Here is an 18,130-nt window from a genome sequence, read left to right on the forward strand (position 1 = left end):
CAGATAATATGGGTTCTACAGTTGGTATTAATAGCATTTTTGAAATCATAAAGTAATTAATTGCTAGACCTTCAAAATCCTGTGACAATTGCCTCTAACCCACATACTACTTTGTGGTATGTTGATTATTTGTGACAAGCAAATTAACGTGGTTGAACTCAACAGATATGACTTATGCCCCTCTAAAGCAATGGAGTTACTATAGATTATTAACAAGTATAAAAACATACATTAAGTTTTCTGCTTCACTATCATAATAAAATAATGAGTAGAGTACCATAATACAAGATATATACCAAAATGCTAAGATATTTGATCAATAAGTGCTGTGAGTCATTAAGTTCAGCAACAGTTTAAGCTGGAGTTCCTTTTAGAAAATCACAGAGTAAAATAAATAAATAAAATAAAATTTAAAAAAAATCACAGAGTAACCGTAATTAGGGATTAATCTTAAAGGAGAGATTGTATTTGATTAGGCTTAAAAAAAGACAAAATAATAATACAGCTTAAAGACAATGCTATATCTATTTTTATTTTATTCCCTCATAACAATTTTTCATATATTTGTGGATCAAAAATCATCAAATCTTCTAAGAAAAAAGGCATTATGAAAAGAAACTATTCAAATCTCAAGAAATTTGTATCTTTGCAGGTTGTATGATAAGTCATTTTCGCAAAGTGTTTTTATACACTGGCTAACAAATTACATAATCTGAAAAAGTAAAAATGCAATTATTTCTGTTTCAGGTGTACAGCAAAGTGATTCAGTTTCATATATATGTTCATATTCTTTTCCATTATAGGGTTATTACAAAATATTGAATATACTTCCCTGTGCTATACAGTAGGTGCTTATTGTTTACCCATTTTATATACGAAAAATGAAAGTGAAGTCGCTCAGTTGTGTCCGACTCTTTGCAACCCCATGGACTGTAGCCTACCAGGCTCCTCCATCCATGGAATTTTCCAGGCAAGAGTACTGGAGTGGGTTGCCAATTCCTTCTCCAGGGGATTTTCCCGACCCAGGGATTGAACCCGGGTCTCCCGCATTGCGGGCAGGCACTTTACCATCTGAGCCACCAGGGTGTATATGTTAATCCCAAATTCCTAATTTATTTCCCCTTTGGTGGGGATGTTTTCCCGTAAGTCTTTTCTGTGAATCTATTTCTGTTTTGTAAATAAGATCATTTATATTTTTTTTACAATTCTACATATAAGAGATGCTATATGGTATTTGTCTTTCTTGTATATAAATACACACACACCACATCTTCTTTATCTATTCATCTGTTGATGGATATTTAGGTTGCTTCCATGTCTTGGCTATTCTAAATAACACTGTGGTGAACAACAGGGTGCGTACATCTTTTTGAATTAAAGAGTTTTCTCTGAATATAAGCCCAAGAGTAAAGACTGTAGGATCATATGGTATCTGTATGTTTAGTTTTTTAAAGAACCTTCCATAATCTTTTCCATAGTGGCTGCATCAATTTATACATCCACCAAAAGTGTAGAAGAGTTCCCTTTTCACCACACTCTCTCCAACGCTTTATTTGTAGCCTTCTTAATGATGGCCATTCTGCTTGGTGCAACGTGGTACCTTATTGTAGTTTTGATTTGTATGTCTCTAATAATCAGTGCTACTGAGCATCCTTGGTGCTTATTGGTAAATTTTTACACACTGGCTAATAAATGACACAATATGAAAAAGTAAGAACGTAATTTTACTGTGTCCTATAAGAAGTCAAATCATGACTGGCAATGTAAAAATGGATCACCTAAGCTTTACTGTAATAGTACAAACAAAAACTGTTTAAATATAACTTACCTAAAACTCCTGTAGGGAGTGATTATTTCAAAAGACTGTTTTACAGTTCGGTCCACTTGTTTTACATTTGCTACATTCATAGGGATTATGGTAATACCAAGTCCACTCTTAAAATCCTAGTTTGGAAAAGAACAAAAAATCATAAAGAAATGAAAATATGGATCTTGAAAATAAAATTATATTCTCTAAAATTTAATAAATCTCATTAAATTTTACTTCAACATGTAAATATGGAATTAAGCAATTCATTAAAAATGCATTGAGTGATTTTCTTATTTCATATACATGATATATAAAATATATACATCTTATATACATGATATATATATATATATATATATATATATATATATATACACACACACACATATACACTTTAAATACATGATAACATGATAGCATTTGAAGCCTGCCAGGCTACTAATAAAGCAAAGCTTTTTTCCACACAATACGTAAGTTGACTAGGACGTAGATCTTGAGCTACACAGGCCTTGCTCTGAACAGTTAGGCACTTTTTCACCTTTAGCCATTTCAAAAAGGGAACTAACAGGAAACTAACCCTTCCCATTTTCTAGGTGGGGGGAGTCAAATGACACTGTGAGGTTGGTATAATGACTGTTTAGACAAAAAGAAGGGAAAGCCACAACTCAAAGAGGTAAAGTAACATGGGAAGAGGAGACGGCTGCGTGTGCTAGAGAAGGAGGGAAACCCAGGCTGCCTGACTACTGGTTCTCTCTCTGCTGTAGGGTGTTACCTCTGTTCATCACACTATCTTCCTCGTTTGCTCTCAAACAAAAGAATTACTTGTTTTACAATTTTATCTCATTTCTAAATTTATTAGTTTCTTCTTCCTTCAATTAGATTCCTAAAAAGCTCCTCAAATGCTATTTTTGTATGGAAAATGCCATTTGTTCAACACCTACAGCCACTATGTTCAACTTGTCCCACCAAAATTAGTGTTCAAAAAGGCACACAGTCTACCACCTAAAAGCATTAAAGTATGTAATATATTATCTAGCCATAAGGGTTTTGGAATTTGATTTATCAAACCATCTCACACCTTAAAAATATAATTAATCTGTACTTCAAAAAATGAATTATCTCTGTCAATAGGTTCAGATTAAATGTACTCTGAATTCCTAAATTATGACTAGGAAAAATTATCCATACTAAAGATAACTGCAAAAAATATGGGTCTACTTTCAGGAAGGACACTTTCAGCAGAGACTGTGAAAGAAACACCTCAGAAGCTGCCTTCTCTTTGTCTCACCTGTTGTACAAGCTAAAAGTAAAAGTACTATTTTCCTATCTCCCTTGCAGCTAGGAGGGGCCATATGTCATAGTTCTGGTCAATAAAATGTAAGTAATTTCCAGCCTGGCGGGTAAGGAGGAGAGACAAATCTTGGAAGAAAAGACTTTTCACCCCTTTCCATCTTCTTGGAAAATAACATCTTCTTGGGAAATAACAAAGCCATTTTAGAATGTAAGCATCCTTGAGATGAAAAGCCTGAGGACAAATTCTTATACTGTAAGGATGTCAGAGTGAGAAAAAAAAGAAAAGAAAATCTTGTTCCCTGATGGCCTCAGCAAGAAATTTGTTAAAACAAACAAGTTCCTAATCTATTTACCCTATCCTTCAGTTTTCTGTCATTAGAGACACTAATGCATTCCTGGCTGATAAAATAAGTGGAATAAAACAACAATGCAACAAATTTTCCACACTCATAAAGGGTTTCCATTCACAAACTGCAGAAAAATTTTGCTTCATGTTTTTAAAAATGTATACATTTTAGTTAGAATGAGGAAATGACTCATTTGTAAACTGAATATGATTTTTTTCTGATGAAAGAACAAACGGCTCCTTTTGTTGGGAGAAACAAACCAGGAATGGAATCAGTAATATAAAAGATACAGGAACATGCTAGGTGTTGTGAAATACTTGGAAGAATGTGACATACTTGTATTGCAAGCCCACCTAACAAAAATCAGTACTTAAATGATATGTATGCAGGAGGGAAGCCAAACTTTTCCAACATGTTCCACTGTAACAAGTTCTCGCATAGTATGTCAGCACAGTTGTTAGCATACTATGTACACTCTCCCGCCGCGCACCGGTGCGCCCACAACCCTCAATGTCAGTTCTCGTATAGTATGCTAGAACTTATTTACTTAATTAACTTATAATTACAGAAAACAAATTCTCAATTATCCATACCAATGTTCCCGCTGGATAATGCAACTGTTGGACCAACTTTCAACGTTTAAGTGATTGGAAACTCAAACTCTCTGTTATAAATGGGGAAATAAAATGGGGCTAGCAAGGTAAGAAGACACTTTAGAGAAACAGCTTTCTGATGACCCAGCTTGATATGGGGGTACCTCTAGAATAAAATAGGCTGCATCTCCTCAAACAATGTTCCGTGATGCAACTTGTGCCAATAGCTGGCTAACAGACTACTCTGATTATTATTCTCTGATGGGGGCCTGGCCTGCAGGTGCTGTGTTACTAAGGGCGGAAATAGACACTTAGACCAGCAGATGGTAAGACTGACAGCCTTGGATAGAACTGATGAGACTCATCAAGGCTCCAGCCTAAAGAGATGGTGCCTCATTTCTACAAGCAAGTCGTGAAATATCTACATATAAAGAGGCAATTTCTGTTAAAAAATAAAATAAGTGAGGTTCAGCTCAAGGCCCCAGACTTATCCCAAGCAAGGAAAAGATGATTTTTCAGCCTGGAAAGAAACTGTAACCCATTTATCAGCTGCCTGCCAAGGCCATATGGTTTTGAGTAATTAGAGTACCCACTGAACTCACCGGCACAAATGGTCTGTAAAATGTACAGCAGAGTAACAAAATAAATGTCAGTGCTCTCGAGAGCTATTAAAATGAAATGACTGCGTTTCTTATTAAAAAAATATTTGTGGTGACATTAAGCCATCTTGTCACATACCCTTTAGAACACATTTAGAATATATCCCATTCCTAGAGCCTCATCAAAATTACCTGTGTTGAACTCTCCCTCCCTCCACTCTGAGATTCTGATCCCAAGAATCAGAAGACAAAGCCTAATGATTTTCAGTTAAAAAACAAAACAAAACTACCACCTTATGATTTCCATATGTAACAAGTATTAAGAAACACTGAATTAGACAGCAGAACCAGTTGTAGAATCTAAACAGTACAAGTCTACGTCATCTAAGTATCAGGATATAAACATTTCTCTAGGCCTTCAGCAGAGCAAAAAAAAAAAAAAAAGCATGCAATCAGATTATGAAAAAAGCACTTGAAGTTATTAAGACTATTGGTTAGAAACAGGATGGTCAGAATACAGTGAAACATTGGATTGTCAAGAACCTATGCATCCTGCATGCCAATCCTTTTGCTAATATCCAAAGGATATAAAAGTACTGGTCTTCATTAAGCACACACACTCCATACTTGATTTAATACTTGTTTGCTTAGTGCTCTGAAGCTTACAAACAGCTATGAACTCTGATTTGATTTTCCTAACAATTCTGTGAAGAAGGGAGAGAAGATACAGCCATTTTTAAAATGAGAGAATATGTCCTGGCAAAACTATGTTGAGTAGGTACCTCTAGACAGCCAGAATTTATGCTAAGTGGTGGGCCTGCTCAAAAGCATGAGATGGGGGTACTTGAGGAAGCTTACAGTTTGAGGAGAAATGAGAGAGAATTGTAACATGTGCAATAAAAGAATAATCCATGTCTGTAGGGTAAGCACTGAATCTGATCCAAAAAAGAGAGTATTGAGTTCATATTCTTCCCAAAGGAGGTGACACTTGACTGATAAACCCACAAAGTCCAGACCAGACTGATCAGATGTACCTCGCTTGCTTCAGCTCATTTGTCTGCAAATCAGGGCTACCAGTAGTACCTACTGCATCACTGTATGAGGATTAAATTCATGCATAAAAAGTGCTTAGAAGAATGCTTGGGGCAGTAAGTGCTTTCTAGTCCCAGTTAGCTATTATTATTACCGTTATATTATTCCTCTTGAATTTGAAACCAACTGAACATATTACCTATTAAAAAGTTAATTACAAGAAAATGCATGCTTAAAAATAACTATCAGGTGTACATAAATGTTAAAAAATGGAATGGAATGTGAATGGTAAACTTTCATGAAAATTAAAAATAAATTACCCATTAACTACAATCTGTCAGCACTATTTTCATTTTGAAAAAATAGGGATGAGCCAGGAACATGCTAAATTTCAACCTTTAAAATCCTATACACTGTAGTGAAAAAACAACAGCATAGAAATTCCATAGGTAGAAATACATTGTTATGGAAAGCATAAAGCTAAAAACAGACTCTGGAGGAAGCTATATTTCACAGTTAATTTGCTGTCACACAACGTGTGATCCCAAAGAGCATGAATGGCCGCGCTTGGCAGAAGAGGTCTGATGCTGCAAAGGCAGTAATGACATCGTGAGCACCGGGAGTCGGAACTGGGGGAGAATCTTGGCTGATCCATTTACCGGCTCTGTGACTACTGGCAAGTTCCTTAATTTGTCCAGACCTCAATTTCCTCATTTACAAAAAGACAGCAGTATCTACCTTTTATAGAACTGCTATAAAAATTGAATGAAGAAATACAAGTTGAAAGTCTAATACATCCAGACAGTCCTCTCATTTGAAGGTTCTGAATACAGAATTTGTCTTCAATAAGAATATATCCATTTACAGTGACTGGAAGTATTCACACCAATGATTCCATATTCAACATTCAGGTTAGAATAAGTGACAAATATTTACAAAGACAGAGAAATGGGTTATTTGTACAAATTAGTAGTAACAGAGCCTGGCTCGAGCTACCTTTTAAAACTACAAAGTGAAAGAGCAAAAAAATGGTTTCATTCCTAAACAGAAAAATTAAAGAAGGGTTTATTAACCCCAAATTTGCTAAAATCTCAAACCTATTTTTGGAAATACGGATGTCAGGTTTCCCTGCCAGGAATTTAAGAACTCGGTGCTTAGACATTTGTGGAAAACAGATGTGGCATTGTGTGACATTGGCATCAGACTTCCGGGCAAACACCAGATGCAGAGTTTGGCCAGATATAGAACCCAGAGAATTTGAGGCCACCACCTCCATCCTGCTGCTTCTTTCTGTACCACACAAGCCAGAGCCCTGTGGGGTCTATTTAAATTCTATTAGAATTTCATTCCCATACCAGACACAGGGGAACATTACACTGGGGGAATGAATCTCTTGTTATACCCGGATTTGAGAATGTTTAATCAAGTGAATGTAGTTAAAACCTCAATGCCACAATTATCATTAAATGGATACACAAACCCACCAAGCAAGACATCTGGTTGTAATGAAGTCCCTAATATTAACATGATATTCAAAAACTCATCAGGAAAAGATGGGAGGCTGACTGCCAGGACAACATCACAAATGGAAACCAAAGTCAATTATCTTCAATTCGCCTCATATCTATTGGCAGAAATTTCACTCGAGCAGCAATACCTTATATATAATACCACATACATATACACATCAGTGAATGTTCTTATTTCATTACCTATATAAAATTTTAAAATACTGGCTTATATACTACACCCACATCATTTTAAGATAAATAAATGAAATAATTATTTTCCAAAATAGAGAAAGTCTATAAGCTTTGAACTGATTAAAAAAACCCACAATTTATTTCTATAAACAAAATTCCTATGCAACAAAAATTAAGTGAAAATGCAAAAGCAGCAACAGCTTAGAAAACCAGTTGCAGAAAATATGACATGAAGATTAATATCTATATTATATGAAGAGTTCAAATAGAAACAACAAAATAATTCCAATAAACAGGAAAAAAATGAAAATTCATAAAGAAGAAAATAATATTAAAATGAAAAATTTTCTCAACTATAAGCTCTCTAGTCCTGAAAACAGCTATAAATGACTATTAATTCAACAATTTCATTCTACAAATGTTTACTGTCAGCTACTTGCCTGGAACTCCTATGGGCATGTGGTGAATAAAGGAAATTGTCACAGTCTTAAGTTGGGAATATAAAAATTATAACACTGTCAAGGTTAAAATGAAGCTAGTACTTATTTATATACCTAAGAGCATTTGAAATACAAGCAATTCTTTAGAAAAGGGTCACAGGGATTCTTGCACAAAAAGTGAATCAAAAAGAAAGAAAAGGCTACAGACAGACAGAAGCCTCTCAGAAATCTCACTCATTTATGTTATCACTATGTGTTACTCACAAGGGGCGGTAAGTTCCCAAAGAGCAGGGACCTTCTGAGTTACCACAGAGCACCTAGTATCTAGAGCAGCACTCAGGAAGGAAGAGGTAACCAATAAATTTTTGCAAAATGGATGAACAAATACAGAAACATGGGGAACTATAACATAACCTCTACAAATTCTATCACACAATTCATGTTAAACAAAGCTGAAGTAACAATACGGGAAAACTATCATAATTATAATATATTGTAGGTATATAAATGGAAGCAAAAACAAGGAATAGAAGAAAATGTGAAAAAATTAAACAATGGGTGTGGGTGGGTTGTGAGAGGGTATAAGCATTTAAACAGATAACATTCAATTTATATAATAATAATATACATTAATAATATAATAATTATAATAGCACCAGTGTTTTGCCACTAATCAGGTAAAGAATTTTGGTATCTGTTTCTACTTTGCATCTTTCTAATAAATGTTTTTATACATATCTTCATATAGCCTATGTGAAAAGAAAAAAGAAAAAAAAATCCTAATATTCCCTAAGGCATTTCTCCTACTTTGAAGCTACTTCAAGTTAATTTCAACAATCTGCTAAAAAATGAAAGTGAAAGAAAGATATTAAAAAGTGAATCTTTGAACTGGGCAACTGATAAAATGAAAAGTCAAATGAAAGTCACTCAGTCGAGTCTGACTCTTTGTGACCCCATGGACTCTACAGTCCTTGGAATTCTTGGTATTCTTGGCCAGGATACTGGAGTGGGTAGCCTTTCCCTTCTCCAGGGGATCTTCCCACTCGGGGATCAAACCCAGGTCTTCTGCATTGCAGGCGGATTCTTTACCAGCTGAACCACAAGCGAAGCCCAAGAATACTGGAGTGAGTAGCCTATCTCCAAGTGATCTTCCCGACCCAGGAATCAAACCTGAGTCTCCTGCATTGCAGACAGATTCCTTACCAACTGAGCTATCAGGGAAGCCTGATAAAATGAAAAGTTCATGTTAATTGTCTAGAGTTTAGATCTGGCAGTGAACTGTTGATAAGAATGTGCAGACTGCTGTCTCCTTGCATTTATCATGCTACTTTTCTTAAAAAGTAAAGAACTTCAAAAATAAGACCATAGTTCGGATAATCCAATCTAACAGCCATTTTTAACTTACAAAACTTAAGTTCTTGATTTAGTAGAAGAGATGGACCCAGAAAAAAATGAAAAAGTATTAAAAGTATATCTGTACAGATGCTTGACATGGAAATCTTAAGGCCACCTATTGGAAGTAGAGGAAAAAGCACAAGAAAAGATGAACAATAATCCATAAAATCGGAGTAAATTTCCAGACGTACACACAGAGTTAAAAGAACTTATGTGAACTAAGAGTTTCAAATTGCTTTTCAAGAACTTTGTTTTATGCTGACTTTGCAAATATCTCTCCAATAGATCACACTCTGGTAATAAAAGTTTGCATTAAGAAAAAGGAATTAAATAGTCATCATACAATTTATAAGCTGAAAAATTAAAATTTTACATAAAAATTAAGATTATAGAAATTAAAAAAAAAATAAAACAAAACAGCAGCTATAGTTTACAATCATACACAATTTATTGAGACCAGTTCTTCAAAATTTAAAAACTTATTACCATTAATAAAGATTTTCTTAACTTTCTACTTAAACGTTCCCACATTCCAAAATGTTCCATCAGGAAAAAGATTCACTTAAATGAAAGTTAACCACAAAAAGGGGTATAGCAAGCCCAAGAAGAGAAAGGACAAACTAAAGCAGCACTCAGTGCTGACAAAGGAGAGCTCTATACATTTTACAGCTCCAGAAATACTTTAACTCTTTTGACGGATGCTTATAATTTTTAAAAAAGAAAACCCCACAGAGCAGTGTTTTACTGTGTGTGGTTTTTGTCAGCAGTCACTGAGTCAACTGGGATGCTTTACAGGAATGGAGATTCCGATCGCAAGCCCAGGAATTCTAAGTCAATGGGTCTGATAAGAGCCCAGATATCTGGAACTTTAACATGAAATGTAAATAATGGTCTTAGAGATAGTAACCCCACTCTCTTTTTCACAGGATGCCATTCAAACAGAAAGAGATTAGTTTAACTATCTGAGCCAATCAATAGCAGAGCAAGAATGAAAACCCAGAACTGCTACCACCCAGTTCAATCTTCTTTGCTCTAAATAAGCTTCCAACTTTCCATTTTAAAAACGCTTCAACATAAGCTGGAGCAGTTACTCTTCCACCTCTACCCTCTGTTTGTCTACTCCCTCTGGAAAGACTTCCAAAGAAAATTAGTAAAACTATTATATGCATAAATAGAGGCAGCCTACCATGCTCCTCCATCCATGGGATTTTCCAGGCAAGAGTACTGGAGTAGGTTGCCATTTCCTTCTCCAGAGGATCTTCCCGACCCAGGGATTGAACCTGGGTCTCCCACATTGTAGGCAGACGCTTTACCGTCTGAGCTACCAGGGAAATAGTTCAAATAGAGGCAAGAAAAATGAAAACAGTTCATATGTGAGGGAGAGGGGTATATGTCAGTTTTCCTTTTTATTCTATTTATACTTTACGTTAGGTGGGCAATAAAAAATCACTGTTTTTAAAATTGTTTTGATGCATGAACTTAAATTAGATCCAATACAAATTAAGTTACAGAGACTCAAATCTAACACCTCTTACATTTTCACAGTTTTTTTCCTATCATTTAAAAAAAATATTACTTTATGTATTGTGTATATAAAACTTTTACATCTAACTATTTCACTATCTTTTAATGCTTTTCCTAAAACACAGCTAAAAGACCTCTGCATTCATGAGAAGGGCTCCTTATTTAGTCCATCACTCAAGCTCTTTTTACAGTCTGCTCAACCACGTGAGAAAACCCATGAGCAACCTTCCTTTGGAAAGAAAGATATACACCAGGATATAAAATAGATGAAACTGGAATATGTCAAGGCTTAACCATGAAGGGCCTCCCTTAATTTATCAATCTAGTCTTGAGCCAACTAGTTCCTGAAGACATGACTCAAGACCAAGTCCCTTAAGACCTAGCTCCATATAATATGATGCGCTCTTTTAAGACCACATACACAAACAATAGTATGCACTTTCTAAGGGTACATAAATAAGCATGTTAATGCATTGAAAAAGTCTTGAAATATACATTCATTAAAAATAGGTTTACTTCTTGAAAGATGAGGAAGAGTCCGGCACGAATAATTTAATTTTTTAAGGCGATTACATGTATTACTTGTACATGAAAGTGTTTCTAAGTCCAAGACTTTATTAGATGCCATTAGACTTTTCTTCCTGGAAAAGAAGACTGTCCTCCTCAGTAAATGTGTTGTTTTAAGTGTGTCTGACATGTTTACTGAATGCATACTCTGAACTACCTAGGCAAATAAGTTATTCAAGGAAAGAGTCCTTAGGCTATTTCTAAAAGGTCATAAGCCAGAAATTTTCTTTTCAACATACACTTTAAAAAGACATTTTGATGTAGTGACAAAGAAGCTAGGCTTAGGGTTATAAAGTTCTTGTCTTAAACTCTGCATGATGAACTGTAACCCTTTAACAAGTTACTTAATCCTCATTGTCCTCATCTATAAAACATGGATGAGAATATCTTCTCCTACATTTGTGGGGAGGATGAAAAAGAAATGTTTATAAATTAATTAGCATAGTACCTTGTACCTAACAAATGGTGGCCGTTTGTTAGGTACAAATGGTCATTATGCTTTTCATGCTGACATATTAATATGAAAGCAAGAATTTCATATAATTTCTTGCTAACAAAAAAGTATTAACAAAACTTTAAAAACACCTGAGTTAAATTCACTTACTCCAGTCCACTTTAATTCTCTGATTCCTAGAATGTCGACTTTCACATCTCCTATTTGACCACTTCCAATTTGCCTTGATTCATGGACCTAACATGCATTCCAGGTTCCTATGCAATATTGCTCATTACAGCATCGGCCCTTGCTTCTATTACCAGTCACATCCACAGCTGGGTATTGTTTTTGCTTTGGCTCCATCCTTTCATTCTCTCTGGGTTATTTCTCCACTGATCTCCTGTAGCATATTGGGCAGCTACCAACCTGGGGAGTTCCCCTTTCAGTATCCTATCATTTTGTCTTTTCATACTGTTCATGGGGTTCTCAAGGCAAGAATACTGAAGTGGTTTGCCATTCCCTTCTCCAGTGGACCACATTCTGTCAGACATCTTCATCATGACCCATCTGTCTTGGGTGGCCCCACACGGCATGGTTTAGTTTCATTGAGTTAGACAAGGCTGTGGTCTATGTGATCAGATTGGCTAGTTTTCACCCTTATGGCAGAAAGTGAAGAAGAACTAAAAAGCCTCTTGATGAAAGTGAAAGAGGAATAGTGAAAAAGTTGGCTTAAAGCTCAACATTCAGAAAACTAAGATCATGGCATCTGGTTTCATCACTTCATGGGAAATGGAGAAACTGTGGAAACAGTGTCAGACTTTATTTTTGGGGGCTCCAAAATCACTGCAGATGGTGACTGCAGCCAGGAAATTAAAAGACGCTTACTCCTTGGAAGGAAAGTTATGACCAACCTAAATAACATATTAAAAAGCAGAGATATTACTTTGCCAACAAAGGTCCGTCTAGTTAAGGCTATGGTTTTTCCAGTGGTCATGTATGGATGTGAGAGTTGGACTGTGAAGAAAGCTGAGCGTTGAAGAATTGATGCTTTTGAACTGTGGTACTGGAGAAGACTCTTACAAGTCCCTTGGACTGCAAGGAGATCCAACCAGTCCATCCTAAAGGAGATCAGCCCTGGGTGTTCATTGGAAGGACTGATGCTGAGGCTGAAACTCCAGTACTTTGGCCACCTCATGAGAAGAGTTGACTCACTGGAAAAGACCCTGATGCTGGGAGGGATTGGGGGCAGGAGGAGAAGGGGACGACACAGGATGAGATGGCTGGATGGCATCACTGACTCGATGCACATGAGTTTGGGTGAACTCCAGGAGCTGGTGAAGGACAGGGAGGCCTGGTGTGCTGCGATTCATGGGGTCACAAAGAGTCAGACACGACTGAGCAACTGAACTGAACTGAACTGAAAAACACCTACTTTTAAAGGATAACATAAACTCAGACAATCTAAGTAATGTAACAGTGAAACTAGTAATTTTAAGTCCATCAGGTTTGTGCAAGTGAAAAATGAAAACTTCCATTAATTTGGCAGAGAAACTTCCATTCTGATACATGCAAATTATGTATTTCTAATCTTTATTCCCTTTTTTAAAAAAGTTTTAATCATCTTACTTCACAGACTGAAAATGTTCATATTCAATTCATACACATTATTAAGCTGTACATCACTACTCTTCTTGAAGAATATGCTAACTATCCAACTTATTAATATGCCAACACTGCTCAATGATGCTTTCCATAGTTAATTGGCTAAGAAATCTTATCCCCAAAACTGTAATGAAGAAGTTCACACCGAAGTTCACAGGAAAGCTTGGATAAAGATCTATAGTTAATTTTTTTGAAACTACTATTTATTTTAGGTTGTTATCTCTATTTTGTTATGAAAATAGTCAGCATTTATATTTTACCTTATCATAACCCATTATAATTTATCACAAAGTAACTTCATCTTAGATCAGATATCCAACACATTACTTAATTCCATAGATAATGACTTAGCATCTAATATATTCTAAGCTGAAAGATTAAAAAATTCATTTCTAAAAAGGGGTAAGAAAGTAATTTTCTTATACATATTAAAAGCCAGGTATGTTAGAGAAAAAGTCTACAGAATCAAATGAAGTTAACAGAATTTGCTAAAACTTTAACGTCAGTCTCCTGAACACGTTTAAATTCTCCACTGAATCCTTTGATGTTAACCAACATTAATATCCCAACAATTTATCTTATTTATTTATGTGATATGTCTATGTACACATGTGCATATGGGTGTTTGTGTGTATATAAATCACTTGCTTCTAGTAAATTATCTCCTCTGCAAATGACATATCTACTGCAAAACAAATAAACCTAAATCCTGTAAATTCAAGAAAATATGTTACCTGTGCTTCCTTTATAATTTTCTGTCACAAAACAAAAGAATTACAACACACACAGAACAAGGTCTATTTTTCTTCAACAGCTATAATGGTTAACTGGTTCTTAATTATTCTCTCATGTAGTTTTCTAATGTTACTTCAGCTAAAGAATACTTTTCAAAACTCAGTTTTCATTGATTCTATTTCCTCTATTTCAAAGAATGATGTCTAGTCTCAAATTTGATGTAGATTACCTTCCTGCTGCTAGTGGAGCTGAGAAAATTCAACTCTTTGTTACATTTAGTGGAGTATACAAAGCATAGCAAACCTCCATCAGTAAAACACTAATAAGTCACTAATAAAACACTAATAAGGCAAACAAAGCACGGCTGTGACTGTAGTTTGTCTTGTAAGGAACCACAATCTGCAATCACAGTAACATGGCTCACCTGTTCATTTTTGCAAAGCCACACACTGTTTCCACTTAACACAGTAAAAATTTTAGCTTTATAGCCTCTCAGTTCAAGATATCCACATTTCTCAGGTGCAATAGCAGCTTGAGACTGCGAAGAAAGGGCCTGTAACTTCAGTGCATTTAATAGTAGGCTGATCCAGTCATTTCTTTCCTCTGAAAATAAAAACAGGAGAAAATATACACCCATGCTTAATAAGCTATAAACACATAGAAATGTGGAACAAGACTGACTTTCTCTGAAACAGATCAGTTACAGATCCTTCCCCAAAACCACAGTCTAAATGCTACTGTTGTCAGGGCAACAGCCCAATTCTGTTAGGTTATTAGCCATTCCTCAGTATTCATAGGCAGCTGGTTTCAGGACCCCCCCACCGCCCCCACACCGGGATACCTAACTCCACAGATGCTCAAGTTCATAACAGTGAGCCCCGTGTATCCCCAAGTTCACCAACTGCAGATTCCACCAACTGAGGATCAAAAACGTCCTCGTTGTGGGAACCAAGGTTACAGAGGGCCGACTGTACTCAGTTGCCCTGTAACCAACATCACTGGCTTCACCTGGAAGTTGAATAGAAATGCAAAATCCCAGCCTTCCTCCAGAATGGATGAATCAGAATCTTCATTTTAAGATCTCCAGATGATGCATATCCATGTTAACATCTAAGCAGCATTGTTAGATTACTCATGAGATTGGATTGTCTTTTTTAATATAAGAAAGTAATATGGCTACTGAACAGGTAACAGATTGTACCCAGCAATACAGTTACTAAAATATCCAGAAAGGCTTGCTTTGTAGCAGGCATTTGGAACCGACTCAAGACTGCGCTTGCCTTGATGTTCACTCACCCATACCTTTCACTAACAATAGCATCTCATCTGTTAAAACTTCTTCTCTCACTCCTTCCACAAAAACTACATGACCTTCAACTACAACACATTGTGTTACAGACAAAGGAATTCAATCCAGTCCCCAAAGAGCAGTCAAAGTTGTAAGTCAAGTTAGATATGAACACATAATAGAACACAAAATACTGTAAATGTCATACAAATGGTATCAAGTAATATATGAATCAACTCAATGGAGGTAAGTGATTTGCTGAAGGTCATATAGCTAGTTAGTATTAAAATTAGGAGAATCAAATGTTTTAAGTCTCAGACAATTGTTCTTGACACTATGAGGGGCTAAAAAAAAAAAAATGGATATTTGTGTGAGGTCTTGAGGATGAGGAGGAATTAAAAAAACAAACAAACTGGAGCTTGGAAGAAAAACAAGCAAAATAGTATTTTAAGCAGAGGAAACAGAAATAACGAACATCTGCTCGGGGGATAATTTATAAATAAATAAATTTATAATTTTGAACTCACAAAGAAATGATGGGAAATATGGCTGGAGATCCTACAGTGCCTAGGATAAGGAATTTGGTCTTTATTATGGAAGCAAAAGAAAACCATTTCAGAATTCTTAGCAAGAAAGGGACAAGATTAGGTTGATGACAGAACAAACTGGAAGGCAGGGGGTCAGGAATAAGGCAATAGAGACTTAAAGTACAATGAAAATGGAAAAAAAAAAAAAACAGCTGTGGTTCTGAATATGTTTGAGTACGTTTGACAGGTGTTCATCAAAAAATGAATTACTCTGAATAAAGGTAGCTTGGAATCAAGAATCCATCAAAGAAAATAGAAGGTTCTATTAACAGAACCACCTGAGGTTTTCAGCACCCTAGCATGAGCATCTAGGCAGATGGATAGCAATATGTGAATAAAGGCAATCCATACAAGAGAATACTCATGATTGTGGATAAGTGTTTAATGTAAAAGGAGAAGAAATGGTATACACTTGAGGTATAACTGATTCTAGGAGGATAGAAAATGGGCCAGGAAAAAAAAATGTAAAAGTGGTTTTATCAAGGTGAAAAAGAAAACAAACAAACAAACAGATTGAATTCCAGGTAGGAAAAATTTTTGAGAAGGAGAGTAAGGTGGACCCAAGTTTGGGAAACTGCCTGGTATCTCAGATCCTTTTAAGACTGGTTAGAGGTAATGTCATTGTAGATTGAAATTAAGTCTCCATATTAGACTTACTTACATTTCAACATGGATTCCCAGTTATTTTATAATACAAGTCTTAATTTTTAAAGTATCTTCATTCTTGCTCACCTTCAAAACTACCAAAGCTATTTAGTTGTGTCTTTAATGACCAAGACCAAGTATTTATTAAAAACTCGTTTAATGATATTTTATTGCAGATATTACATAATCCCCAAGTAACAGTGCTTATTCCTATATATCAGGACTCAAGTTTCTCCCACATCATTATAAAGTAAAAGACATGAAAATATTTAGGAAACTACGCCTATGTCAATCCATAGCAGCTACTCTACATTTTGTTGTTTAGTCACTAAATTGTGCCCAACATTTTGGGACCCCATGGAATGCAGCCCAACAGGCTCCTCTGTCTATGGGATTTCCCAGGCAAGAATACTGGAGTGGGTTGCCATTTTCTTCTCCAGGGGATCTTCCCAACCCAGGGATCAAACCCACATCTCCTACACTGGCAAAAGGATTCTTCAACACTGAGCCACTTGGGAAGCCCTACTCTACATTTTACATCTACAGATAGACTGCTCTGGGATAATGTATTACATTGTCAGTAACAGCAACACTCTTTCCACTTGGTGATTATTTGTGATCAATAAGTACACACAGATATTCCTGCCAAGTAAATGGTATATAATGTTTTCTGTTTGTTTATGTTAATCCACACAAATCACTGACTTTGAAATGTAGGCCATAATTTAATGAACTGGGCCAAAGTGATTTTGGTTTTCAGACTACTATTAGTGGATATCTCAGTTTATCAGGAAATAATTTTAAATTTGCGATTGCATTAACTCTTAGTCTTAAGTATATTATGACTCCATCTCAACAAATGGTGCCCTTATTAGCCTACAAGAATTCTCTAGCTCCTGAGGTTCTCACTTGCTAATAGGAAGTAACAATCATGAAGAACAGGATTGAATACTAATGTACAGTTTATACTTAATAACCCATGCCAAAGGAGATAAACAGTGAGACAGACAATTCAAACACAATAAAAGAGATTACAAGTGTCATTGGTATTTGCAAAGTGTGCATACTTGGACATGGGGAATATTCTTTGATAAGTCACAGCATCCCAAAACAAATAATAATTTCCCTTTGGCAAAGCTTTATATTGTGCTGGATTCTGCCTGCTATTCACACCAAGGTACTTTTATTCTTTCCAAAAACAAATGTTTATTGAGTGTCTATCTTGATCTTATTAGCACCGTGCTAAGCATCACTCCCTCTGAGAATATGCTCTGACTGGGACATGGTTTTGCTCTGAATAGAGCATTTTTAGGTTGGAAAAAGAGAAAACAAAATTGCCACTTTCTTGTGATTATGCTAGAATGTAAATAAAAAACATAAGCGATCCCCTCAAACCTCAAGCTAGTCAAGGTTTTCTGGAATGTCAACTCAAAGTACACAAATAAAAAGGTTAAAAAAATCAGCAGAGGATACT

General features: G+C 35.7%; 1 protein-coding gene across 6 annotated transcripts in view; it reads right to left on the minus strand.

The window, feature by feature from the left end:
• Window positions 1-18,130, minus strand: part of ARAP2 (ArfGAP with RhoGAP domain, ankyrin repeat and PH domain 2) — a 193,571-nt gene that overhangs the window by 120,439 nt on the left and 55,002 nt on the right. For all 6 annotated transcript variants that reach the window (XR_009736956.1, XR_009736957.1, XM_061419874.1 and 3 more), the window contains 2 exons: window positions 14,561-14,739; window positions 1,829-1,944 (listed from right to left, as the gene is read on the minus strand). Coding sequence is in view for 4 of the 6 variants with exons in the window: in XM_061419874.1 (XP_061275858.1) it covers window positions 1,829-1,944; window positions 14,561-14,739 (295 nt within the window). In the remaining 2 variants the exon portion in view is untranslated. The remainder of the gene's footprint in view (window positions 1-1,828; window positions 1,945-14,560; window positions 14,740-18,130) is intronic.

The sequence above is a fragment of the Bos javanicus genome, chromosome 6 (assembly GCF_032452875.1).
Source record: "Bos javanicus breed banteng chromosome 6, ARS-OSU_banteng_1.0, whole genome shotgun sequence".
Lineage (NCBI taxonomy): Eukaryota > Metazoa > Chordata > Mammalia > Artiodactyla > Bovidae > Bos > Bos javanicus.